This window comes from Ambystoma mexicanum, chromosome 2q (assembly GCF_040938575.1).
Source record: "Ambystoma mexicanum isolate Mex_15411 chromosome 2q, UKY_AmexF1_1, whole genome shotgun sequence".
Lineage (NCBI taxonomy): Eukaryota > Metazoa > Chordata > Amphibia > Caudata > Ambystomatidae > Ambystoma > Ambystoma mexicanum.
In genome coordinates, this window is record NC_090924.1 from 1,415,103,628 (window position 1) to 1,415,130,600 (window position 26,973).

General features: G+C 47.8%; 1 protein-coding gene across 2 annotated transcripts in view; it reads left to right on the forward strand.

Moving 5' to 3' along the window:
• The window catches only part of COLQ (collagen like tail subunit of asymmetric acetylcholinesterase), a 320,011-nt gene that overhangs the window by 136,681 nt on the left and 156,357 nt on the right, over positions 1 to 26,973 (forward strand). For both annotated transcript variants that reach the window (XM_069648914.1, XM_069648915.1), the window contains exon 2: positions 9,668 to 9,783. In XM_069648914.1, the coding sequence (XP_069505015.1) occupies positions 9,668 to 9,783 (116 nt within the window). The remainder of the gene's footprint in view (positions 1 to 9,667; positions 9,784 to 26,973) is intronic.

A 26,973-nucleotide genomic window follows, 5' to 3' on the forward strand; every position in this document is an offset into this window, starting at 1 on the left:
AGGTGGTTCGAGGGACTGTTTTGGTGGGAGCATGAGGCATGTCTCCTTGTTCTTCGGAATGGAGTGAGTGGGATTTGGATTGGAGTTTGGAGTGGAGGTGGCCAGAGTGTTGTTGGTTTCATACTTTGGTCGCATTACCCTGTGTATTTTCCTTTGCACTTATTTTTGTATCTTTATCTTGGCTTATGTTGAGGAGGGAGAAGTGTTGTGTCCTGTGTTCTCCGCTTTGGTCCTGCATGAATGCGTGCCTGAGAGAATTCCTGATGGAATGTTATGCCTGTGGAATGTTGTGGTGTGAGTGCCCCTGTACACTCCATGAGTCTGTTGGAGTGAAGCTGCCTGTGAGAGAGCGGGCCTAGTGGATGTCTCCTGTGTACCTGCCTGCTTACTTACCTTGCGATTACCTGATGTATATACCTTGTCACTGGAACGGAGTAAAGAAGTTCTTTTCGCTTACCTGAGTATCAGACCTTGCATTTCATCCTGCAACACCCTTGCACTATGGCTAGATGTGGGAAGGAAGCTTGCACTGCTGAAGTGCATGCTAAACCTGTTCTGTGTGTGGAAGAACCACTTGCACTATGGCTAGATGTGGGAAGGAAGCTTGCACTGCTGAGGTCTGTGCTACGCCTGTTCTGTGTGTGGAACAGCCACTTGCACTATGGCTGGATGTGGGAAGGAAGCTTGCACTGCTAATGTCTGTGCTACACCTGTTCTGTGTGTGTGGCTTGCACTATGGCTAGATATGGGAAGGAAGCTTGCACTGCTGAAGTGCATGCTAAACCTGTTCTGTGTGTGGAAGAACCACTTGCACTATGGCTAGATGTGGGAAGGAAGCTTGCACTGCTGAGGTCTGTGCTACGCCTGTTCTGTGTGTGGAACAGCCACTTGCACTATGGCTGGATGTGGGAAGGAAGCTTGCACTGCTAATGTCTGTGCTACACCTGTTCTGTGTGTGTGGCTTGCACTATGGCTAGATGTGGGAAGGAAGCTTGCACTGCTGAAGTGCATGCTAAACCTGTTCTGTGTGTGGAAGAACCACTTGCACTATGGCTAGATGTGGGAAGGAAGCTTGCACTGCTGAAGTCTGTGCTACACCTGTTCTGTGTGTGTGGCTTGCACTATGGCTAGATGTGGGAAGGAAGCTTGCACTGCTAATGTCTGTGCTACACCTGTTCTGTGTGTGTGGCTTGCACTATGGCTAGATGTGGGAAGGAAGCTTGCACTGCTGAAGTGCATGCTAAACCTGCTCTGTGTGTGGAAGAACCACTTGCACTATGGCTAGATGTGGTAAGGAAGCTTGCACTGCTGAAGTCTGTGCTACGCCTGTTCTGTGTGTGGAACAGCCACTTGCACTATGGCTGGATGTGGGAAGGAAGCTTGCACTGCTAATGTCTGTGCTACACCTGTTCTGTGTGTGTGGCTTGCACTATGGCTAGATATGGGAAGGAATCTTGCACTGCTGAAGTGCATGCTAAACCTGTTCTGTGTGTGGAAGAACCACTTGCACTATGGCTAGATGTGGGAAGGAAGCTTGCACTGCTGAAGTGCATGCTAAACCTGCTCTGTGTGTGGAAGAACCACTTGCACTATGGCTAGATGTGGGAAGGAAGCTTGCACTGCTGAGGTCTGTGCTACGCCTGTTCTGTGTGTGGAACAGCCACTTGCACTATGGCTGGATGTGGGAAGGAAGCTTGCACTGCTAATGTCTGTGCTACACCTGTTCTGTGTGTGTGGCTTGCACTATGGCTAGATGTGGGAAGGAAGCTTGCACTGCTGAAGTGCATGCTAAACCTGTTCTGTGTGTGGAAGAACCACTTGCACTATGGCTAGATGTGGGAAGGAAGCTTGCACTGCTGAGGTCTGTGCTACGCCTGTTCTGTGTGTAGAACAGCCACTTGCACTATGGCTGGATGTGGGAAGGAAGCTTGCACTGCTAATGTCTGTGCTACACCTGTTCTGTGTGTGTGGCTTGCACTATGGCTAGATATGGGAAGGAAGCTTGCACTGCTGAAGTGCATGCTAAACCTGTTCTGTGTGTGGAAGAACCACTTGCACTATGGCTAGATGTGGGAAGGAAGCTTGCACTGCTGAGGTCTGTGCTACGCCTGTTCTGTGTGTGGAACAGCCACTTGCACTATGGCTGGATGTGGGAAGGAAGCTTGCACTGCTAATGTCTGTGCTACACCTGTTCTGTGTGTGTGGCTTGCACTATGGCTAGATATGGGAAGGAAGCTTGCACTGCTGAAGTGCATGCTAAACCTGTTCTGTGTGTGGAAGAACCACTTGCACTATGGCTAGATGTGGGAAGGAAGCTTGCACTGCTGAGGTCTGTGCTACGCCTGTTCTGTGTGTGTGGCTTGCACTATGGCTAGATATGGGAAGGAAGCTTGCACTGCTGAAGTGCATGCTAAACCTGTTCTGTGTGTGGAAGAACCACTTGCACTATGGCTAGATGTGGGAAGGAAGCTTGCACTGCTGAAGTGCATGCTAAACCTGCTCTGTGTGTGGAAGAACCACTTGCACTATGGCTAGATGTGGGAAGGAAGCTTGCACTGCTGAAGTGCATGCTAAACCTGCTCTGTGTGTGGAAGAACCACTTGCACTATGGCTAGATGTGGGAAGGAAGCTTGCACTGCTGAGGTCTGTGCTACGCCTGTTCTGTGTGTGGAACAGCCACTTGCACTATGGCTGGATGTGGGAAGGAAGCTTGCACTGCTAATGTCTGTGCTACACCTGTTCTGTGTGTGTGGCTTGCACTATGGCTAGATGTGGGAAGGAAGCTTGCACTGCTGAAGTGCATGCTAAACCTGTTCTGTGTGTGGAAGAACCACTTGCACTATGGCTAGATGTGGGAAGGAAGCTTGCACTGCTGAGGTCTGTGCTACACCTGTTCTGTGTGTGGAACAGCCACTTGCACTATGGCTGGATGTGGGAAGGAAGCTTGCACTGCTAATGTCTGTGCTACACCTGTTCTGTGTGTGTGGCTTGCACTATGGCTAGATATGGGAAGGAAGCTTGCACTGCTGAAGTGCATGCTAAACCTGTTCTGTGTGTGGAAGAACCACTTGCACTATGGCTAGATGTGGGAAGGAAGCTTGCACTGCTGAGGTCTGTGCTACGCCTGTTCTGTGTGTGGAACAGCCACTTGCACTATGGCTGGATGTGGGAAGGAAGCTTGCACTGCTAATGTCTGTGCTACACCTGTTCTGTGTGTGTGGCTTGCACTATGGCTAGATGTGGGAAGGAAGCTTGCACTGCTAATGTCTGTGCTACACCTGTTCTGTGTGTGTGGCTTGCACTATGGCTAGATGTGGGAAGGAAGCTTGCACTGCTGAAGTGCATGCTAAACCTGTTCTGTGTGTGGAAGAACCACTTGCACTATGGCTAGATATGGGAAGGAAGCTTGCACTGCTGAAGTGCATGCTAAACCTGTTCTGTGTGTGGAAGAACCACTTGCACTATGGCTAGATGTGGGAAGGAAGCTTGCACTGCTGAGGTCTGTGCTACGCCTGTTCTGTGTGTGGAACAGCCACTTGCACTATGGCTGGATGTGGGAAGGAAGCTTGCACTGCTAATGTCTGTGCTACACCTGTTCTGTGTGTGTGGCTTGCACTATGGCTAGATGTGGGAAGGAAGCTTGCACTGCTGAAGTGCATGCTAAACCTGTTCTGTGTGTGGAAGAACCACTTGCACTATGGCTAGATGTGGGAAGGAAGCTTGCACTGCTGAAGTCTGTGCTACACCTGTTCTGTGTGTGTGGCTTGCACTATGGCTAGATGTGGGAAGGAAGCTTGCACTGCTAATGTCTGTGCTACACCTGTTCTGTGTGTGTGGCTTGCACTATGGCTAGATGTGGGAAGGAAGCTTGCACTGCTGAAGTGCATGCTAAACCTGCTCTGTGTGTGGAAGAACCACTTGCACTATGGCTAGATGTGGGAAGGAAGCTTGCACTGCTGAAGTCTGTGCTACGCCTGTTCTGTGTGTGGAACAGCCACTTGCACTATGGCTGGATGTGGGAAGGAAGCTTGCACTGCTAATGTCTGTGCTACACCTGTTCTGTGTGTGTGGCTTGCACTATGGCTAGATATGGGAAGGAAGCTTGCACTGCTGAAGTGCATGCTAAACCTGTTCTGTGTGTGGAAGAACCACTTGCACTATGGCTAGATGTGGGAAGGAAGCTTGCACTGCTGAAGTGCATGCTAAACCTGCTCTGTGTGTGGAAGAACCACTTGCACTATGGCTAGATGTGGGAAGGAAGCTTGCACTGCTGAGGTCTGTGCTACGCCTGTTCTGTGTGTGGAACAGCCACTTGCACTATGGCTGGATGTGGGAAGGAAGCTTGCACTGCTAATGTCTGTGCTACACCTGTTCTGTGTGTGTGGCTTGCACTATGGCTAGATGTGGGAAGGAAGCTTGCACTGCTGAAGTGCATGCTAAACCTGTTCTGTGTGTGGAAGAACCACTTGCACTATGGCTAGATGTGGGAAGGAAGCTTGCACTGCTGAGGTCTGTGCTACGCCTGTTCTGTGTGTAGAACAGCCACTTGCACTATGGCTGGATGTGGGAAGGAAGCTTGCACTGCTAATGTCTGTGCTACACCTGTTCTGTGTGTGTGGCTTGCACTATGGCTAGATATGGGAAGGAAGCTTGCACTGCTGAAGTGCATGCTAAACCTGTTCTGTGTGTGGAAGAACCACTTGCACTATGGCTAGATGTGGGAAGGAAGCTTGCACTGCTGAGGTCTGTGCTACGCCTGTTCTGTGTGTGGAACAGCCACTTGCACTATGGCTGGATGTGGGAAGGAAGCTTGCACTGCTAATGTCTGTGCTACACCTGTTCTGTGTGTGTGGCTTGCACTATGGCTAGATATGGGAAGGAAGCTTGCACTGCTGAAGTGCATGCTAAACCTGTTCTGTGTGTGGAAGAACCACTTGCACTATGGCTAGATGTGGGAAGGAAGCTTGCACTGCTGAGGTCTGTGCTACGCCTGTTCTGTGTGTGTGGCTTGCACTATGGCTAGATATGGGAAGGAAGCTTGCACTGCTGAAGTGCATGCTAAACCTGTTCTGTGTGTGGAAGAACCACTTGCACTATGGCTAGATGTGGGAAGGAAGCTTGCACTGCTGAAGTGCATGCTAAACCTGCTCTGTGTGTGGAAGAACCACTTGCACTATGGCTAGATGTGGGAAGGAAGCTTGCACTGCTGAAGTGCATGCTAAACCTGCTCTGTGTGTGGAAGAACCACTTGCACTATGGCTAGATGTGGGAAGGAAGCTTGCACTGCTGAGGTCTGTGCTACGCCTGTTCTGTGTGTGGAACAGCCACTTGCACTATGGATGGATGTGGGAAGGAAGCTTGCACTGCTAATGTCTGTGCTACACCTGTTCTGTGTGTGTGGCTTGCACTATGGCTAGATGTGGGAAGGAAGCTTGCACTGCTGAAGTGCATGCTAAACCTGTTCTGTGTGTGGAAGAACCACTTGCACTATGGCTAGATGTGGGAAGGAAGCTTGCACTGCTGAGGTCTGTGCTACACCTGTTCTGTGTGTGGAACAGCCACTTGCACTATGGCTGGATGTGGGAAGGAAGCTTGCACTGCTAATGTCTGTGCTACACCTGTTCTGTGTGTGTGGCTTGCACTATGGCTAGATATGGGAAGGAAGCTTGCACTGCTGAAGTGCATGCTAAACCTGTTCTGTGTGTGGAAGAACCACTTGCACTATGGCTAGATGTGGGAAGGAAGCTTGCACTGCTGAGGTCTGTGCTACGCCTGTTCTGTGTGTGGAACAGCCACTTGCACTATGGCTGGATGTGGGAAGGAAGCTTGCACTGCTAATGTCTGTGCTACACCTGTTCTGTGTGTGTGGCTTGCACTATGGCTAGATGTGGGAAGGAAGCTTGCACTGCTAATGTCTGTGCTACACCTGTTCTGTGTGTGTGGCTTGCACTATGGCTAGATGTGGGAAGGAAGCTTGCACTGCTGAAGTGCATGCTAAACCTGTTCTGTGTGTGGAAGAACCACTTGCACTATGGCTAGATGTGGGAAGGAAGCTTGCACTGCTGAAGTGCATGCTAAACCTGCTCTGTGTGTGGAAGAACCACTTGCACTATGGCTAGATGTGGGAAGGAAGCTTGCACTGCTGAGGTCTGTGCTACGCCTGTTCTGTGTGTGGAACAGCCACTTGCACTATGGCTGGATGTGGGAAGGAAGCTTGCACTGCTAATGTCTGTGCTACACCTGTTCTGTGTGTGTGGCTTGCACTATGGCTAGATGTGGGAAGGAAGCTTGCACTGCTGAAGTGCATGCTAAACCTGTTCTGTGTGTGGAAGAACCACTTGCACTATGGCTAGATGTGGGAAGGAAGCTTGCACTGCTGAGGTCTGTGCTACGCCTGTTCTGTGTGTGGAACAGCCATTTGCACTATGGCTGGATGTGGGAAGGAAGCTTGCACTGCTAATGTCTGTGCTACACCTGTTCTGTGTGTGTGGCTTGCACTATGGCTAGATATGGGAAGGAAGCTTGCACTGCTGAAGTGCATGCTAAACCTGTTCTGTGTGTGGAAGAACCACTTGCACTATGGCTAGATGTGGGAAGGAAGCTTGCACTGCTGAGTTCTGTGCTACGCCTGTTCTGTGTGTGGAACAGCCACTTGCACTATGGCTGGATGTGGGAAGGAAGCTTGCACTGCTAATGTCTGTGCTACACCTGTTCTGTGTGTGTGGCTTGCACTATGGCTAGATATGGGAAGGAAGCTTGCACTGCTGAAGTGCATGCTAAACCTGTTCTGTGTGTGGAAGAACCACTTGCACTATGGCTAGATGTGGGAAGGAAGCTTGCACTGCTGAGGTCTGTGCTACGCCTGTTCTGTGTGTGTGGCTTGCACTATGGCTAGATATGGGAAGGAAGCTTGCACTGCTGAAGTGCATGCTAAACCTGTTCTGTGTGTGGAAGAACCACTTGCACTATGGCTAGATGTGGGAAGGAAGCTTGCACTGCTGAAGTGCATGCTAAACCTGCTCTGTGTGTGGAAGAACCACTTGCACTATGGCTAGATGTGGGAAGGAAGCTTGCACTGCTGAAGTGCATGCTAAACCTGCTCTGTGTGTGGAAGAACCACTTGCACTATGGCTAGATGTGGGAAGGAAGCTTGCACTGCTGAAGTCTGTGCTACGCCTGTTCTGTGTGTGGAACAGCCACTTGCACTATGGCTGGATGTGGGAAGGAAGCTTGCACTGCTAATGTCTGTGCTACACCTGTTCTGTGTGTGTGGCTTGCACTATGGCTAGATGTGGGAAGGAAGCTTGCACTGCTGAAGTGCATGCTAAACCTGTTCTGTGTGTGGAAGAACCACTTGCACTATGGCTAGATGTGGGAAGGAAGCTTGCACTGCTGAGGTCTGTGCTACACCTGTTCTGTGTGTGGAACAGCCACTTGCACTATGGCTGGATGTGGGAAGGAAGCTTGCACTGCTAATGTCTGTGCTACACCTGTTCTGTGTGTGTGGCTTGCACTATGGCTAGATATGGGAAGGAAGCTTGCACTGCTGAAGTGCATGCTAAACCTGTTCTGTGTGTGGAAGAACCACTTGCACTATGGCTAGATGTGGGAAGGAAGCTTGCACTGCTGAGGTCTGTGCTACGCCTGTTCTGTGTGTGGAACAGCCACTTGCACTATGGCTGGATGTGGGAAGGAAGCTTGCACTGCTAATGTCTGTGCTACACCTGTTCTGTGTGTGTGGCTTGCACTATGGCTAGATATGGGAAGGAAGCTTGCACTGCTGAAGTGCATGCTAAACCTGTTCTGTGTGTGGAAGAACCACTTGCACTATGGCTAGATGTGGGAAGGAAGCTTGCACTGCTGAGGTCTGTGCTACGCCTGTTCTGTGTGTGGAACAGCCACTTGCACTATGGCTGGATGTGGGAAGGAAGCTTGCACTGCTAATGTCTGTGCTACACCTGTTCTGTGTGTGTGGCTTGCACTATGGCTAGATATGGGAAAGAAGCTTGCACTGCTGAGGTCTGTGCTACATCTGTCCTGCGTGTGTCGCTTGCACTATGGATAGATGTCTTGTAGCTGTTGTTTGTGGGAAGGAAGCTTGCATTGTGGCAGCCTGGGCTTTACCTGTTCTGTGTGTGGAAATGTAGCCTGCACTACGGCTTCCTATTTGCTCCTCTGCCTGTGTGTGTAAGGCAAGCTTGTGATGCTGCCTGAACTGCACCTGTTCTCTGTGTGAATGATGCTCGTACTGCTGCCAGGGCTTTAAGTGGGGGGTAAGAAATTGAGGAGGCGACCTCATTTGGGGGCATAGCTTCCATGGTGTGTGTGGCCTGAAAAGTGCAGAACCCATAGTAAGGTGTACAAACAAATATATAAATGTATGTAAGCATATTTGTGTACCTTTGTGTACTTTTCAAGCCATCTTTATAAACATAGAAATATGTTTCATATTTCTATGTTTATAAAAGATGGCTTGAAAAGTACACAATTCAAGCCATCTTTTATAAAGCTTTGCCGTAGAGCAGATGGAGCACAGAGCCCAAGGCGTATTTGACCCTCTGCGAACCCGAGGGCTTTAGAGACCCTGGGTTCACTGAGGGTCAGTGACCTGGGGAGGGGAAACAAAGTGACCATAACTTCCTCTTGTGACCCCTCAGTCGAGGGGTCACAAGAGGAAGTTACACTGACTGACAGAAGTGCCAGCCAGCCACATCGTTGTTGAAACTGCAACTTCCAGTTTCAGTGACGCTGTGGCAGGCTGGCACTTCTGTCAGTCACACAGCGGCCTGACTTTAAAATGGCGAGCACATCTCCCGTCGCAGCTACGGCCGTGGCAGGATAATGTGTCCCGCCATGGCATGGTGGGACCGAGAGGCCCCAGCAGGGCCCCGGCTCAGCCCCACTTTTTGGAGACTGCCGGGGCCCAGCCCTGGCTGGCCCTGGCCCACTTAAAGCACTGGCTGCTGCTGCTCTATGTGTGCGGGTGAAGCTTGCACTGCTGCTGCTCGCGCTATATTATCTTGCTTCCACATTTCAGGAAGGAGCTGAAGACGCTCCTCATCAAGGAGTGGCTCCTCCCTAACATCGAGGTCCACACACCCTCCTCTCTGAACCTAACCTCAGACGGGGTGATCTGCTCTTCCCTCGCTTCCATATTGCCCTTCCTCCCACCTCCCCCGGTGTCAGCTCTCCGCTGCCTTCTATCTCTGCTTCACACACTGAGTCCTTCCCTCTGGATCCATGCAATAATGTCGCCGTGAAAAAGTCATAAGGTTCTGGCGACTTTTTCCTGGCTACCAGAATTCTTTCACCAAATATTCTAGGAGAGGAACAATTATATATTACCTCCAGTCCTAGACAATTTGGGGAAAGTGTTTGAAAGCCTGGAGGGTGCATCATTAATGCGATGTCTTGCCCAAGGTGTATTGTGGTGGGCGTTGGGCAAGTTGGTGGTCGCGCGACACTATAGACCTCCTCGTTATCACAGGTTGGGCCTGACAGGGTGGGCATGGGTTGTGGTGATGTGGTCTGTGATTTCACCACCAAATGTATGAGGTGGTGGGGGGCCGGGGACTGGGTCTTCTGCTGAGCTTCTGCTGCCCTTCTTGACGTACAGCATTGCCACCTGGCCCCTGCCGCTCACCTTGTGTCTTTTCCTCCTTCACAGCCTTCCCTTCCTTTGGACAGAAGAAGCGGAGCCCGGGACGGCCATGCTGCCTGCTCACCCCACCGCCGCCGCCATTATTCCCACCCCCACCGTACTTCTGGGAGCACGGGAACCCCGTGAGTAGCCTGTCGAGACGGTGTCTTGTGGTTGTGTTCCCCTTCTCTCCCTCTGTGTTACTCCACTCCTCGTCCTGCTGCCGCACTGGGCTCACCACAGTGGTGAGATCATGGCGGCTGCATGAAAGGCCTTCATTTGCTCATGTCATCCTTTCTCTGCATAGATGTGTGTCCTCCAGTCACTGAGGAAATGGAGGCCTTCTGTAAAATGATAGCACGGTTTCCTCATCCTCGCCAAGCCTGCTGGAGTGACGACACCGTTGGTCCGATATGCGAGAATAAAAGGGCGACTTTTTAGTATTCGGTGCCACTTATAAGCCCAAACTATTACATATGTGAGTGAAATGGGATCTGAGCAGGGACACACAGCTTGTGGGGGGTGTTTGGCATTTTTACCCTTCCATTGTCCATTCCATTCCCTATGGCTATTGCCACCCACTATCTGACCCCCCTGAACCCCCTGGGTTCTCCTTGAGCAAGCTGTGCCACACAGAAAAATCAAACTTTGTGCTGCCAATGATATTTCGAAGCAGGTTTCTGAGAGTTAGTCCCTTCATTGCATCTATAAACCACTCCTTCTGTAATACAAATGTCAACCATGTGCAGCTTCTGCCACTTGATTTATAAGCAATATGTGTGCCCTCACACTGGTCACTTGTACTGAAGTCCTTTTTTTGAAAACAAGCATTTGGCAAAGCCAACACGTTTGGCTTGTGTAAAGGTATTAGATAAGCATTTGTCGGCCATGAACACCATATGCTCCGGTACACGCGCCATTTCTGCGCTTTTGCCATCTTATGCCAGGCAAGGACCATTATGGCAGTGACTGGAAAATCCCTATGCTATGCCTACAGAAAAGCACAAAGGTCGGCTTTGCCAACGCTTTTGAGTAGAATGTGCTTTGCTGCTGTGATCCTGGTGATGGATGGGGAAATGGCAATGAAATGTGAATTGTCTGTGGCACAACGCTAGTGCTCCAACATACAGGGGTGTTGGTGCTGTGTGCTGCGGGCACCGCCGCCAGCTGCTGTGAACAGGGCACCTCTGGCATGCGAGCCAAGTGCTCTTCCAAACGCCCAAATAAATAGGCAAGTGACCCCGATTAGGAGGCTTCGCCCCAACATTGCACACCCTATCGAAATGACCACGCGGTGACCCTCCAAAATAATCCCACAGCCCCCTGATCTTCAATTAACAGTGATCCCCCCAGCAAGGAGGGGCAACACAGCCAGACTGCACGTTGCTCAGATGTAACCACGTAATTAGGAATAGACGAGACACCAAATTACACCTCACATGGGGTGGAAGTGTATTGCTCCGATCAGCCCTTCATCCTTCTGAGGTCATGCAGGGTCGAACCCCAGCAGGGCCAACTCAGCCTTTCATCCTTCTGAGGTCATGCAGGTTAGACTCCCGGCAGGGCCCACTCAGCCTTTCATCCTTCTGAGGTCATGCAGGATCGAACCCCGGCAGGGCCAACTCAGCCCTTCATCCTTCTGAGGTCATGCAGGTTCGAATCCCGGCAGGGCCAACTCAGCCTTTCATCCTTCTGAGGTCATGCAGGTTAGACTCCCGGCAGGGCCAACTCAGCCTTTCATCCTTCTGAGGTCATGCAGGTTAGACTCCCGGCGGGGCCAACTCAGCCTTTCATCCTTCTGAGGTCATGCAGGTTAGACTCCCGGCAGGGCCAACTCAGCCTTTCATCCTTCTGAGGTCATGCAGGTTAGACTCCCGGCTGGGCCAACTCAGCCCTTCATACTTCTGAGGTCATGCAGGTTAGACTCCCGGCAGGGCCAACTCAGCCTTTCATCCTTCTGAGGTCATGCAGGTTAGAATCCCGGCAGGGCCAACTCAGCCTTTCATCCTTCTGAGGTCATGCAGGGTCGAATCCCGGCAAGGCCCACTCAGCCTTTCATCCTTCTGAGGTCGATAAATTGAGTACCAGGCAGTGGGATAATGATATCAGCTGTTATTTCAGCGCTTAGATACCTGTGGGTTTGTAGCGCTATATAAAACTAGATAGTAAGGGGTTGTGAGTGCAGGAGGGAGGGGAGACTTGAGGCATACAGGGATTGCCGCAGATGGAATGTCTGATGGTCTAGTCCGACACCCCACCTGTCCATTATGAGTGTGCGCATGTGTATGTCTGGCGGGGTAGCTGCTCTTGGGAGTGGACAGCTACATAGCGCTTTGCACTTGTGCTTGTGCTGGGGAAGGAGGGTTGCAATGGCATCTTCTTTGCTGTTTTCGTTGAGTATGGCTAATCCTCTGCCTTAGTGTGTCAGCCCCAGGAGTTTACTCCCAGCTCCCACAAACCCAGTCAGTTTCTTTCCCTGCCGTTATCCTGTACCACCAAAAATAACGAAGAGTGTTTTCCTAGTTGTGCTCTTTCTCCTGCATGTGGATGGAAATGAAGTCGTTTCACAAAAAAGGTGATCAGCATTTTAATCTAGCTTGGACTGCAGGTGATGCCAGTATGCAGAGCACAAGCCACTGGATAGCATGGGAGAACCGCACTAGGTAACCCGAGAAGTATATGCAATCGGGATTATATATGGGAAAAAGTACCCCCAACCGTACGTTATAAGGCTATGTTAAGTTATATGGCATTTGTATAGTGCCTATCGCCATTGGTATGGCCTCGAAGAGCTGTGGGGATCAACGCCCTTCGGAGGACCGTGTTATGAGATGTGAGGAAGGGTTCTAAAATGCGTGCGTTTTTAGCCCCCAGGTGGGGGTGTCTAGGCCCCCAGGTAGCAGCCCATGGGGATCGGATGAGAGGATGGGTGCTGGGACAGCCTGGCAGGAGAGTAGGAGAGCCAAGGAGCCCGATTGTGTGCACAGCTGGACCGAATGTGTTCTGTTGGAAGTGGTGATGTGTGATTGGGTGGGTGAAGTCGAGCAGTGATTATTGCAGATGTATGCGGGTGGGTGGCTGTGCCCTGGGAGAGATGCAGCTATGTGCCATTGTGATGGGCCGCTAGGCGTACCAGTGAATCACGGCCGACCTCTAGTTACGAGGTCTTGCAAGCATATCATAAGGCTTGACCGGAATCCTTTTGGTGCAGGATTGGCGCCATCTTGTCGACTCATCAGATTCCCCCATATTGCTGTCCGGTGGGGGAAATTGTTCACCAGGGGATGGACTAAGGGAAAAGCCAGGTTTTGAGCGCCTTCCTGAATGTGAGGCGATCCTCTGTGCGGCAGATGGGAAATGGGATAGAGTTCCAGGTGGTGGGAGCTTGGACTGAGAAAGACGAGCCCCCTATTCTGGTTGACTTTGCCACAGGAAAACGTGGAGGAGTGCTGTCCCTCATCTCCGGTTTCTGGTGGGCCTGTGGCGTGCACGCTTACATTGCAGATATTCTGGTCCTGTGTTGTGGAGAGCTCGGTGGGCGATGCACATTGCCTTGCAGGTGGAACGACGCGGATTGGCAGCCAGGGAAGGACATGGAGGGCGTGTGTGATGTGCTCTCTAGGGCCCGGGGCTAGAAGGAGCCCTCACTACAGTGTACTGAACCTGATGGAGGTAGAGATATTGTAAGTTACTGCAGAGCTCTGTGACTTTATAAAGACCCTCAGCCTCTTTTCACACATGGTAGGGGATATTCTCTAACACATGTCCACACACTGTCATCCCATGCAATGCCTGGCCTCTGGATTCATTTATTGTAAGAGATCCTCCACTCACTGATTCAAGGAATCAGTGTAGAATTGGTCTGGATTACATAATTAATAAGCAGCTTCTAATGTGTTGCAGAAAAATATTGTAATCAGTTTAATGTAATGCATATACAAAGTTTTCATGTTGTGCTTTAAAAGGAGGAATAACACTCACATTCTTGCTCCCACGAGTTGAACTTCAGCAGTGAACCATAAACATATGGCCATAAACAGTTGCTTATGAAAAAATAAAGTGGGCACCACACTTGTAGTAAATCTGTATATTAATATTAGACACTCAAAAAGAATTGAGTCAAAAATAGGACCAAAGCTCAAATAGATGCTTACAGGAGCTGGCTGCAATAAGTCTGGAGACACCCTGACTCGTAAATGCAAGAACCAAAAAAGGCTAGATAACATATCTAGTCAAACAGCCGCTCTCCGTACATACCCTGTACGGGTGATATAGTTTAAACTTAGATTGAAATGTAAGTACTTTTCTTCTTATGCATAAGTTCAAAGAAGAGACACTTGATTGAAAGTAGTGGTGAGAGTAATATGTTTATCAAAAACATATATTTCGAACACTGAAGAAAAGGAAAAAGTCACTAATTCTGTCTTAGTGAGGATACAGCTGCCACTTCTCATATTTTAAATAGACTTTGTGTACCAATGCATTTCGGAGCAAATAGCTCCTTCATCAGGGTGAGTCTAATCTAATAACATAGAATAAGAATGTATATCGCATAACATATGAAATAACGTAAAAAATAGCGCAATATGCAATCATAAATCACAATAGAAAAGGTAATAAATTAGAAATCACATACCAGAAAGTAGATGAGGGTTCAGGTCAAAGTAAAACATGTAATAAAATAAAGTAGACAAAACCGAGAGTTAATAAGTGCAAGTAGCGAGGGAATTATCGGGTGACGACAATCGCCCAGCTAGTTCTTCAATCCAAACACCCGCAAGCTCGGCTTTTTTAGGAGCGCGCCCAAAAGAACCCGCAGGGGGAGGAGGAAACCTCAGAAACAAGCCACAAACACGACTACAACTGAGGAAAACCTAGTTATCAACATATCTCAGAAAGCATTGAGTAAAACTGAAGTTAATACACTTCAGAAAGGGTTAAGCTTTGTGCCCACTTATAGTACAACCTTGTTTAACTCCAAGATCGAACTCTATAAGTTTATCAGAAAATTGAAACTCAAGGTATTCTTCGAGGAACTTGAACCATATGAGAGTACCACCGATATTCCAGATTTTCAAGAGTTTCGAACTAAGAGTAGCTTTATACCACCTATCTCAGTTCCATCGATTGATATCTTTCAGAAAATGGTTACTAAGGATTTGGAACGTATTAGTTACAAAATCCCACCATACAAGAATATGAAACCACATGAAATGAAATCAATTCGGGACCTATATTGCGACAAAGAGATAACTATCCGCCCAGCGGACAAAGGGGGAGCGTTGGTAATCATGAATACCACAGATTATGATGCTGAGTGTATGAGACAACTACAAGATCGCACTGTCTATGCACCCTTGGACCATGACCCCACTGTATCCATTAAACAAAACTTGGAAACTCTGCTGGATAAAGCGTACAAACTTGACTGGATAAATGAACATACCCGCAAATTTCTTATTACTACTCACCCAAGGATTCCAAACTTTTACACATTACCTAAAATTCACAAAGATCAAGTCAGACCTCCAGGAAGACCCATTGTCGCTGGTATGGACAGCATTAACCAACCACTCGGAGTTTATATCGATTTTTTTCTTCAACCTCTGATACAAAAAACCTCCACTTACATCAGAGATACTTCGCATTTTCTACAGAAGCTCAATGACATAATATTCAATCAAGAGCACTTTATGTTTACAATCGATGTTAAGAGTTTGTACACATCCATTCCGCATGATCTAGGCATCGAATCTGTTGAATGGCTCTTACTAGAATCGCCACCAATCCGTGCACAGAAAGAATTTATTTTGACTCTTCTTCAATTCATTGCCGAAAATTCATATTTTCAGTATCGCAATAAGTTCTTTTTACAAACTTCAGGGACATCGATGGGTGCCACAATGGCACCGTCATATGCTAACTGCTTCATGCACAAATTTGAATCCGAGCATGTACTTAAAAAACAAGAGTGGAATCAGAACATTTACCTATGGTTACGATATATCGATGATATATTTGGAATTTGGACGGGCACTCACGACATGTTCATGGTCTTTTTTGAATATTTGAACAGTATCGATCCACGCATTCAATTCACGAGTGAGATATCTAGAGAACATATCACATTTCTTGATGTTAGCATTACCAAGAAAGATACTGGTTACAACACTACTCTATATCGCAAAACCACCGATCGCAATAATCTTTTACATCGTCTAAGTTTTCATCAACCAAGCCTTCTGAGGAATTTACCATACAGCCAACTTTTACGAGTGAAAAAAATAGTGAGCGATCCTGCAGAATGCTTAACTCAACAGCAAGCTATGAAAGACAAATTCCTAGCTCGTGGCTACACAGAGGAAGAACTGAACTCAGCGTCCCAAAGAGTACAAACTGTTGAGCGTGATACACTTCTTACCGGTACCACTAAACCCAAAAGGGAGCTACAAACACCAGTATATGTTTCAAGATTCTCCATTCAGAGCAACAAGATAAAGAATTCCATTAAGAAACATTGGAATATCCTTAAGAATGATGTTAGAGTACAGAAACTGTTTGAACAATTACCAGTATTCGCCTATCAAAGAAGCAAGAATTTACGCGATGAATTAGTACGCACACGACCTCCCTTAAAAGAACCCAGTACTCAACGCACAGGGACATATCCTTGTCTACATTGTACTAATTGCAACCTGGTCATCAAAGGTAATACCATATACCATCCCAGCACAGGCAACAAGATTCTGCTGAGGACATTTGGCACTTGTGATAGTGAGAATATCATTTATGGAATAAAGTGTCCCTGTGGGAAATATTATGTTGGTCAATCCATGAGAGCAGCTAAAGTACGTTGGAACGAACACCGCTCTTGTATACGTAATGTTAATCCCAACTCGGCAGTGGCTCGCCATTGGAACGAGAAACGCCACAACCTGATTCAAATCAGATTTTTGATTCTTGAAGTGCTAAGCAAAGTCAATCCACATGAAGATCTGAGCCTTCGGCTTAACCAAAGAGAGACATATTGGATTGACAGATTGGGGAGCCTGTATCCCAATGGCCTAAATGAAGAAATCAATTATCATTGTTATCTTTGAATGTGATGTATCTATGTTGATTTCATGTGACATTACATAATGTTCCTTGAACTAGTTATTGATGGTTTTGCACGTCATACGTAATGGTTTGACTGTTAATAGACATTTAATGCGGTCCTCAACATATTGTGAGGTCTAGGCCAGTATCCTTAGGCACTGATAACACTTACGGAGTGCTCCAAATCTTCAGAGTTGTTTTGTCAAAACTTGCTAATTTCCTTAATTGACACATGGATTGCACGCATTGTGCCCATGCATCTTTGCAGCCTTTCCCGGACACCCGTCTGGGACCCAAGGTGACACCTCTAGTGCCACCTACTACGGCTGTGATGCTAGTTCACTATCCTTCACTTTCACATGGGCTACCAGATTTGGTGCCTGTGTAGTTACATGTTTCTATTACCTTCCCTTTTGTTTACTTTTCTACAGTATTTTTTCCATGTTTATCATTTTTGTATATTCGTTTTTCTTTTATTCATTTTTCCTTTCTATCTCACCCGAGGGTTGATAATTGTATTTTTAGCTCCAAATATGCCCACAAATCTCATACACAGTCTCCTAATAGTACGTGCCGCATCGCGCTACTCTCCTGACGCGATGCGATCACGTGGGTATTTATAGCAGCGTTACCATTAGCAACGCTTGCTTACAGCGATGCAGAACGGCGTTCTGGCCGGCATTGACCCTGTATGTCTTCTAGGTAACCATTGAAGACGCCTCTTTCTAATCACAGCGCCACGGCGCTTCATTGACTCCACCTAAAACACACTTTTGCTTTTTACAGCTTTTTCGAATCGGCTGCATTCTGTACGCTGCTGTTACCGACAACAGTTCACATTTCTGCCTGTGACTGTAGTTTTTGTTTCTACGAGGCCAAACACTTCTCGTGAGTCCATTTACATTGTTTTTCTCTCCATTCACATGGTCTAATTCCCTCGCTACTTGCACTTATTAACTCTCGGTTTTGTCTACTTTATTTTATTACATGTTTTACTTTGACCTGAACCCTCATCTACTTTCTGGTATGTGATTTCTAATTTATTACCTTTTCTATTGTGATTTATGATTGCATATTGCGCTATTTTTTACGTTATTTCATATGTTATGCGATATACATTCTTATTCTATGTTATTAGATTAGACTCACCCTGATGAAGGAGCTATTTGCTCCGAAATGCATTGGTACACAAAGTCTATTTAAAATATGAGAAGTGGCAGCTGTATCCTCACTAAGACAGAATTAGTGACTTTTTCCTTTTCTTCAGTGTTCGAAATATATGTTTTTGATAAACATATTACTCTCACCACTACTTTCAATCAAGTGTCTCTTCTTTGAACTTATGCATAAGAAGAAAAGTACTTACATTTCAATCTAAGTTTAAACTATATCACCCGTACAGGGTATGTACGGAGAGCGGCTGTTTGACTAGATATGTTATCTAGCCTTTTTTGGTTCTTGCATAAACAGTTGCTTATCAGTTCATGGCTGCAAGGTGGCACAAAAAACGATTTTACAAGAAAATATTTTTGAAAAGCTTGTCACGTCTTTAATTAAGGGTTGTAGCGACAGCTGGAATCCTGCTCTGCGCGGGGTGAAGCAGCAGGCACTGTGATGTCACAACTGAAGCGTAGTGACATACACAGCAGTAGTGATGTCATCTTCTAATTACAGGTCAGTAGCGGAGTTGCAGGTAGCTTGTAATAAGAGAATTATTTACAGGCTGTTATATTGTGGGCTGTCATGTATTATATATGGATTGTAGCCATGACAAAGGCCACCAGTGGACCAGGCCGAGAGAAAGAACAAGGTCCGCTTCACTAGAGATGGTAGGTCATTCGGGTGCACAGTGGTTCTCTTTCCCAATAACAGTACAGTGCTAGCTAGCACATTGAGCTAAACACAACATTTTAGCTGTCAGCTAGTAGATTTCCCATTCATTGCAAATGATATGGGCCATGGAAGTACTGTGCCTTGTGTTCTTCCTGTTTGAAATACTATCAATCTTTTCCTATTGGTATGGGAAGACTTTGCTTTGCGGTTAAAGTATTGCTTGTTGTGTTGTGTTCTTGTGACTTCCAAGTCTCAAGGGTCCGTGACACTAACACGCTGTATGTTTTTTTTCTTTATCACCAAGGCCTTGGCTTCAGCAGTTAACAATGGCTGCTGCAGGGCTGCCCCACCCCCACTGTGCAGTGATAATATCCAGTCAGGTGGGCAGTAAGAAGTGCAGCCTGCGCCTCCCAGGAAACAATGGTTGCCTTTTAGCAGAGCTGGGCAGTTAACTGCACTGCTCAAGCAGCAGGTCCCGAAGAAAGGAAGAGTGGGGGTGCTCTTCTCACATGCCCACCTGCAGCTATTAATAGAGTGCTCAGCTGCCCATCACTTCAACCCCAAGGCTCTCAAATATCAATGATGGCTTTCGTGCTGCAGCCATATACTTATATCAGAATAATATTTCAATAAAACATAAAACCAAAAGTTCAACTGTGTGTGTGTGGGTGCGTGCATGTGTGTGTGTGTTTGTGAGTGCTTGTGTGTGCGTGTGTGTGTTTTCTGTTTGTGTGTGTGTGTGTGTGTGTTTGAGGGTGTTTGTGTGTGCGTGTTTGCGTATGTGTGTTTGCGTATGTGTGTTTGTGTGTGTGTTTGCGTGTGTGTGTTTGTGAGTGCTTGTGTGTGCGTGTGCGTGTGTGTGTGTGTGTGTGTTTGTAGGTGTTTGTGTGTGCGTGTTTGCGTATGTGTGTTTGTGTGTGTGTGTGTTTGTGTTTGCATGTGTGTGTGGGTGTTTGTGTGTGTGCGTGTGTTTGTGTATGCGTGTTTGCGTATGTGTGTTTGTGTCTCCATCTGTGTCGGTAGGCCATTCTTTTGTACTTTGTATTTTTTGATAATTTATTGTTTAGCATTTTTGTATTAGTGTTTTTCCATATGCTTTAGAGCCAATTCTCTTGTGTCACATCCCTACCTCCCCCTTTGCCATCATGATGGTCAAGTCAATATTACACGGCTATAAGGCTTGCCATGCCACGCTATACCAGCCCCTGTATCGTGCCCTTCCTGCATAATTGCCCCGGGTGAGAATGACGCACAGTACTCATCATGTAATGTAATTGGTTATTTATAACGCGCTTAATACCCAGAGGTGTCTAAGTGCGGACCCGGGGATCGAACCCGTGGTGTTGTACTCTGATAGAGGATCACATACTTGCTTTATTTCATCAACATTGCAGGCCTAAAATAGACACAGCGCATTCGAGTCTGACCCATGCCTATCCACGACCACTGGAATGACCTTTTAAACATGGCAATTGGCCATCCATCAGCAAACAGCTGGCACATATACCCCTGGCCTTAACATTCTGATGCCATTCACTAGCTTGGCCTTGTTCCTAGGCTTATGAACCCACCTCATATATCCCTTGAGGGGCGCCCCATCCATCTCCATCAGGCTTTGGCCGGGGACTCTGGCGAGGTGAGGATCCAGTAACCCACCTCATATATCCCTTGAGGGGTGCCCCATCCATCTCCATCAGGCTTTGGCCGGGGACTCTGGCGGGGTGAGGATCCAGTGGCATCCCAGCTCTCCATGAACACTGCCGTAGAGGGCTACTTCCCATCCCTGTCCTTTGCTAAACTGGTCTATCTGATACCCTGGGCACAAGCACCGTTCACATGTGATGCCCACAGGCCACGTGCTGCTTGAAGAAGGATGCGTCCACTGTCACACCACAGATGCCCATCAGACATGATGCCCTCCACCCCTCAGATATGTACCTTCACTGGGTTCTTCAGCTGCGGGCTGGTAGAGAGGATCCCCCTCTTCTGAGAAGCCATCCTGGTCAACCATTCAAGTGTAATGGGTGTCCTGCCATGAAAAGTACACCTTCAACAGTTGCCTGTCTCACTCCACTGTTTCGCTTGCAACAGCTGCTCATCCTTATTTATTCCCACCAGCAATCACAGTTGAAAGCCTAGGCCCTGGTGTAAACACATTAGTTTACTGTAAACAAACCATGCACAGCCCAATCGCCCTCAACAGCACCCAAACACCAAGCGGCTAGTCCTTCATTGGTTTGGCTGGTGCTGCATGTGTTCCAGGTTGGGCTTCGCATTGAGGTCTATGGGGTGGGGGTGGGTGCGCCAGGCCACGATGGCGAGCTGAGTCTGCGGCGAGTAATAGTCTCCAAATGAGTCTGAGTTGAGAAGAACTCCTCACAGTAGAAGAGATTAACACCTGACTTAGAGCAAAACATGTGTGTTACTCCCTCCCCCAAGCATGGTCAATGGCTCTTGTGGTCACTTCAATCCCATGCAGAGAGGCCAGCAGAGAGTGGAGCTGACACACCGTTCTTTCATCATCTGACGAGTATGCCTGTCCTTTTTGCATAGACTTGCATAATAGCCTGGCACTTAAGGGGTTAATCAGAAAGTCAGTCTTCTTACACCGGTACCAATAGTACGGTAAACAAATGGGAACGTCCCTGCAGTGTTCAGATCCATGCCCCTATACAGTGACGAGGACATTACATGACCTCTACCTCCGCAGTATAATGTACAGCTTCCCACAGAATCCCACAGTGTTGACTTGCCCCAATGCTCCATTCTCTTCCCCGGGTGGGTTTCCTGTTGTGTGGTTCTAGTTTTAGCATCGTTGACCTCAAAACATTTGACCTAAAACATTTGATCGAATTTGTTTGACCTTTTTTTCGGTCAAATTTAATTAAATATATATATGGGGGTGAGTAAGGGTATAGATTAGGTTGAGGTTAAGTGGGGGGTGGGATTGCGGGGGTCTTCCCCCCGCATTTTAGACCGAAAGAAGGTCAAATACATTCGATCAAATGTGATTAGGTGAAATGTTTCAGGTCAATTAGACCCAAACCGTGGTACTAGACAGCTTGATGCATGAGAGAAATCCCAAGACTTAAGAGCCACTGATGGAATTCTTCAGCTTGGCCCCCAGCTCTAGGCTAAATAAATAATATATGGTTTTCTTCCACATGGTTTCCTTTAAGGAGGGCAGCATGAGGAGGAGGGCTCCACAATGCCAGGAACAGACTGCAGCACCCGGTGCAGTACAGCCATTGGCCCCTGTCATTGTAACTGTGGCCTCTGGTCTTTGAATGCCAGGTAGACAGAAACTGTCTGGGAAAAGGTGCAGACACCCTGTAGGAGCCCCCGATTGGGATCAGGTGCTCTGCAGGAGGTTAGACATGACTGCATGTCACCGGGGCACTGCAGCGAATAGTACAATAGCACGGCATGAGATGGAAAGCGAGGACAAGCTGAGAAAACCAGAACACACACAGCTGTCAAGGCGGCTGCCTTTGCCTAGCAGAGCAGTGAAACCTCAACAGAACACATGGCATGGACAAGCACGCTGTACACGTGTGCAGCACGGGCAAATCTGGGAGGAGCATTCCTTTCAGAAAATCCAGTGCATCCTGGGGTGTGTAGTCCTATATAATTCAAGTGAAAGAAATTAAATCCTTTGGCAGAAACAGTGGTGGACTTTTAAATAAAGCAATTAAGAGAGGTGACACTGTTTGAAAAGAGGGACCTGCACTGGGATTGGTCGGGTTCCGAATTGCAGTGTCTCCTGGGACAGACTGCGCTAAGCAGAAAAGGTTAAAACGGACCCGTCGGCTACAAAGCCGTGAGGCTGATTGCTTCCATAAATAAATAAAGTATACCGTTAACTATTAGTGTATTTAAATCCATGCAGGTAAATCAAAAGCAGATTTAATTGTCGACATTTTTGGCCATTAAAAAAAGGGATTTGAAGGCACAATTTTTCGTAGGTTCTATAATGTTCCATTTTGGGAGACTAGTGCTCAAACCCCAAAACTGCTGTACGAATGCTGTTCAGGACCGTTCAAGGGTGCTTACGTTCAAGGGCAGTGCGTCATCATAAGTCGCCATGCGTTTGGCAAAACCCTCGCTCGGGGGCAGAACATTTTCTGCCTAGTGCCACATCCCGGAGCCATTGGAGAGATGCATTTCCTTTCTTTTTTTGTCCTATCGCTGATGGAGAAAAAATGTAATAAATTCCAAGAGGCCACTCTCGGAGACAAAGGCAGCGCAGCAAAGGGTACGCTATTTGACGGAAGATCTTACAAATGTTGGTGACAAGTATTGTATGGGCCATGTATGATGTAAGGCGACATGTGTTTCACACCTTTGACAGGCTTCTTCAGGGCTTCAGAATGTTTTTTAACAATAAAAGATAATCTTTCCTGTTACCCTGTGGTTGTCATGGTATCCTTGGAAACCATCAATCCTTGCTTCTTTAAGGGGAAATGAACCCTTGACAAAAGCAAGCACTCCAGTGTTCACCTGTGGGGATGCTTAATGGGAGGATGTGATGTAGGACTACTGAGCGATCGCAGTGCTGCATTGAGGCTAGGAGATCATTCTTTGCCTCAAGCAGCACCGTTGGGCTAGAGGGGCAGCAATCCCTGAATAGCCTGCCCTGGTACTGATCTGCCGCAGAGTGGTCCCACTGACGGATGGAAGGGCTGTGCGGCTGAATCTGAGCTTTAATCTCAGTGAGAGGCTTTCTGGAAGGCCTTCAGCCCTGCGGGCAGGGAGTCTGCTGCCTCAGCACTTCCGCGTCTCTGGGGAGTGCCTGGCAGGGAAGCGGCCTCCTGAGAGATTTTATTGATCAGGAAAGCCCGCCTTGCCCCCCTCTCCATTCCCCATCCCTGCTCTTTCATTAGCTGCAGAAGCTTTTTGGCTCCTCAACAGAGTGCCAAGGATTCTGGGCCCTTTGCCAGGGAGGGCAGCACAGGACAGGGCTGCTGCACACCCATTCTGCCGTGACAGAGATCTGAAGTGGCTCACTGCTGCTGTGTTTGTGCCATGTGTGTGAGCGCGCGGAAGGTCTGGATCACTGTGGTCACCCCTGAGTAACAATTAAGCCACCCCACAACTCCACCTAGACAGATGTATGCAGAAGTCCAGCTCTTGTTTTCAGTGTGTTGGATGCAGAGGTAGAAGTGTAACTAAATAACTTGTGGAACCAGGGCCGGCCTTAGCCGCGGCAGCGCACCAAGCAGCAAAACATACATTTGGCCCCACGAACGGGGCACATTTGAAAGACTCCCCCGAGCAAGGGTGGTGGGGGGACAACGGCGCCCCGGGTGGTTGCCCGTGAGGCCCTGTCTTAAGGCCGGCCCTGAATGGAAGTATAACCGCAGCGGATGCGCGGAGCGTGCAGGAGGATGATGCAGTATTTGTGTTGAGTAGTAGGAGCCGGGTCGGTAGAAGGCTAAATGGTTGGCATGGGTAAAGGAAGGGGATCCCCCTAGAGTTATTTAGCAACATTTTTGTCTTCAATGAAAAAAGACTTCAGTTTAGATGTAATTGCAAAGAGAGCCACTGAAGAGTTTTGGTCCGTAAATTAGACAATCGAGAAAAAATTCAGTTGTGGCGGCCATTTGGATTGGTCTCACCTTGTCAAGCATGAGACGTCATTTGAAGTGGTTGTCCAGCAGCTCCACGCTCGCTGCTTGTTATAGGGCAAGTCTAAGGAAGAATAGATACACAGGGACGCAGCTGTTGTCCAAGAAACTACCTTCAAAAGAGAGATGGGACAGTCTTACTTTTTAATGTTGCACCGCCCACTTTCTCTTTCCATGCTCTACCAGATGCTGTTGTAGATGCTGATCTTGCCTCCCCCTCGCCCCCCAAACCCTCCCAAAGATGTCCAGGAGTAGTTGTGTTTATGGGAAAAATAAAGGCACACACCTTGGAGTCAGAAGTCAGCCATTAATACCATCAAGGTGCACAGATGCAAGAACTAAGGTATCAGATCTAGGCAGTAAGCGTCTGCCGGGGCTTTTAGAAAGGAGAAAGTGGCTGCATAATGTGATAAGCAAGTCTCCTCTTATGCAGCCGGCGTCCCAAAAGCTGCCTCCTAAATGCTTTACTGCTTCCCAGCCCAGAGGCTCGGTGATTTCCCCTGCAGGTCACATCAAGCAAAAGGATTAACTGCAGAAAGGACAGTCTGGGAACTGTGGACATGATTGTACATAGTAGTGGTACTATAAACAAGAAAACATAAGAGGAGGCGTGGCACTCAGTCCCGCCTCACTTCGACCCCTGGTTGGTTGGGGACCTTTCCCATGATGCTCTAGTGTACCGGCATGGGGAGCCCAAGTTCTGCCTTTCCCCTGCAAGGCAGAGGCTTCTGGTTCTCGGCCCTTGTACTGCACAGAGCTGTAGTTGCTGTGCGGTTGCTTATCACCCTCTGAAAGGCACACAGGCCCTCCCTAGCTGGGCCCCTACAGGTTAGGGGTTAGGGGTTGGAAGGGGTAAGCTTATACTCTACAGGAGTACAGCGACCCAGACCGATAGGTATGCCTCTCTGGTAAGGTGGGCCCAGGGCTGGCTATTCTCTTCATGGGGGGGGGGGGGGAGGGGTGGGGGGTGGGAGCTGGTACAACTGCAACACACCCTACACTAATATGGTGGCACCAAAATAAAAGACAGTCCAACAAAGTTTCTATCACAATCGGCTCTTCAAGCAAACCAAGAAAAATGCACACAACTAATAAAAACACTACTGGACCACCCCTGAAATGGAAAACACAGAGATAGCCGACTTTATAAAGTGAATGGCACTCCGGGTTGGAAGACTGGGGTGCTCAGGCAAATGTTTCAGCAGCAAAATGTCAAGCTCATGAAGATGTCTTCCAAAAGGTAAGAAGGGGGCTTAAAAGGAACTAGGCTCTGTTGAGGCCGACCAGGGGGTCAAGGCCTCTTCAAATTTCGTATCTTCTTGTCTTTGGGGCTCCGCAGAATGGAGCCAGCCTAGAGCTGTGAGTCGGGGTGCTTGCAGCACTGAGCGGTGGCAAAGTCGAGGATTGGCAGCAGCAGGTTCCGCCAATACAGTGCCGTTCATCAGCAGCCAGGATTTGCGGGTCAACGATGGCTTGGATGCCAGGTGATGTTGGATCGGCAGTGCTGGAAGACTCGGTGGCCTTTGGTGCAAAGAAGTGGAGACTGGTATTCAGTGGTGAGCAGGCTCAGCTGGCATCAGGACACTGCAGCGGAAATGGCTTGGAGCTGGTGACCAAGGGTCGGTTGCAAGTTGGGGATGCAAGAAGACTTGGCGGGTCTAGGATGTGGAGACAGAGGAACTTGGTCGTTGGTTGAAACTTGGAGATGCAGAGGCGGTTGAGTTCGGACATGACTCCACTGGTTCCCCTTGCATGAGCTGGGACGGTATCGAAGGTGCCCCAAAACGCATTGAGGCGATTCAGAGATGCTGGGATACCAAGTCCACAGTCACGGGGGCATGGCAAGTCCTTTCTTCTGCACTACCCAACTAGGAAGATTTGTAGAGGCTACTTTTTTAAATTTGTTTTTTATTGTGGAATAGTGAACACAATATAGAATAAAATGTGACTTTTCACAAACTTTCCACATACAGTACTATATACCTTAAAACAACAACATACAAATACATTACAATTTCATTATTCCAATAGAAAAAAAGAGATTTTTGTTTGATCATACACATTAAACCTTAAAACAACATACATCTACATTCCAATTTCATTATTCCAGTAAAAAGAATAATGTTGTTTGATCATACAAATGATTTCAGCAAGTTCATACCTCGTAATACTTTTACCACCTCAGCGGTAAGAAATACCTCATGTCCTGAGGACAATCTATCCCAGAAACAGTCGGTCTCTAGCCACCCGGGGCAGTGGGCAAATCTTGCCAACATTTGCCTTCTTAATTCAGCGGTACCAGGACAATCAATCATCAAGTGTCTTAGAGTTTGTTTCTCATTTACATCACAATTTTGGCACTTTGGGCTCACAATCCTGTCTGCAGCTCGGATGTTCTGAATTTCCAGTGTAGGAAGTAAGTTTAACCGAAACCTTAGGAAGTCTGCTCTTATGGAAGGGTCTGGGAATTTAGTCAAAAACCTCGCCTCGTACCTCTTGGTTTATCTATATTTGTGAGCCAGGCATAGACCCTTGATTTCCTCATAGCAGTTATTGTTCGGATCCAATCCATTCTCCTAAGGAGTTCTTGGGCCTTTATAGGATTTTGAATCAATATCCCTTCCGAGCATTCTGCTTCAGCAGGTATATTAGCACAGGCCGTTTTTAGATTCTTTAGCTACAAATTGGATGACCCATTGTACCCTGCCAAAACACCTTCCTACAATGAAAGGGGGGGAGGGGGAGAGAATCAACCTGTGTGCTGTTATTAACTTC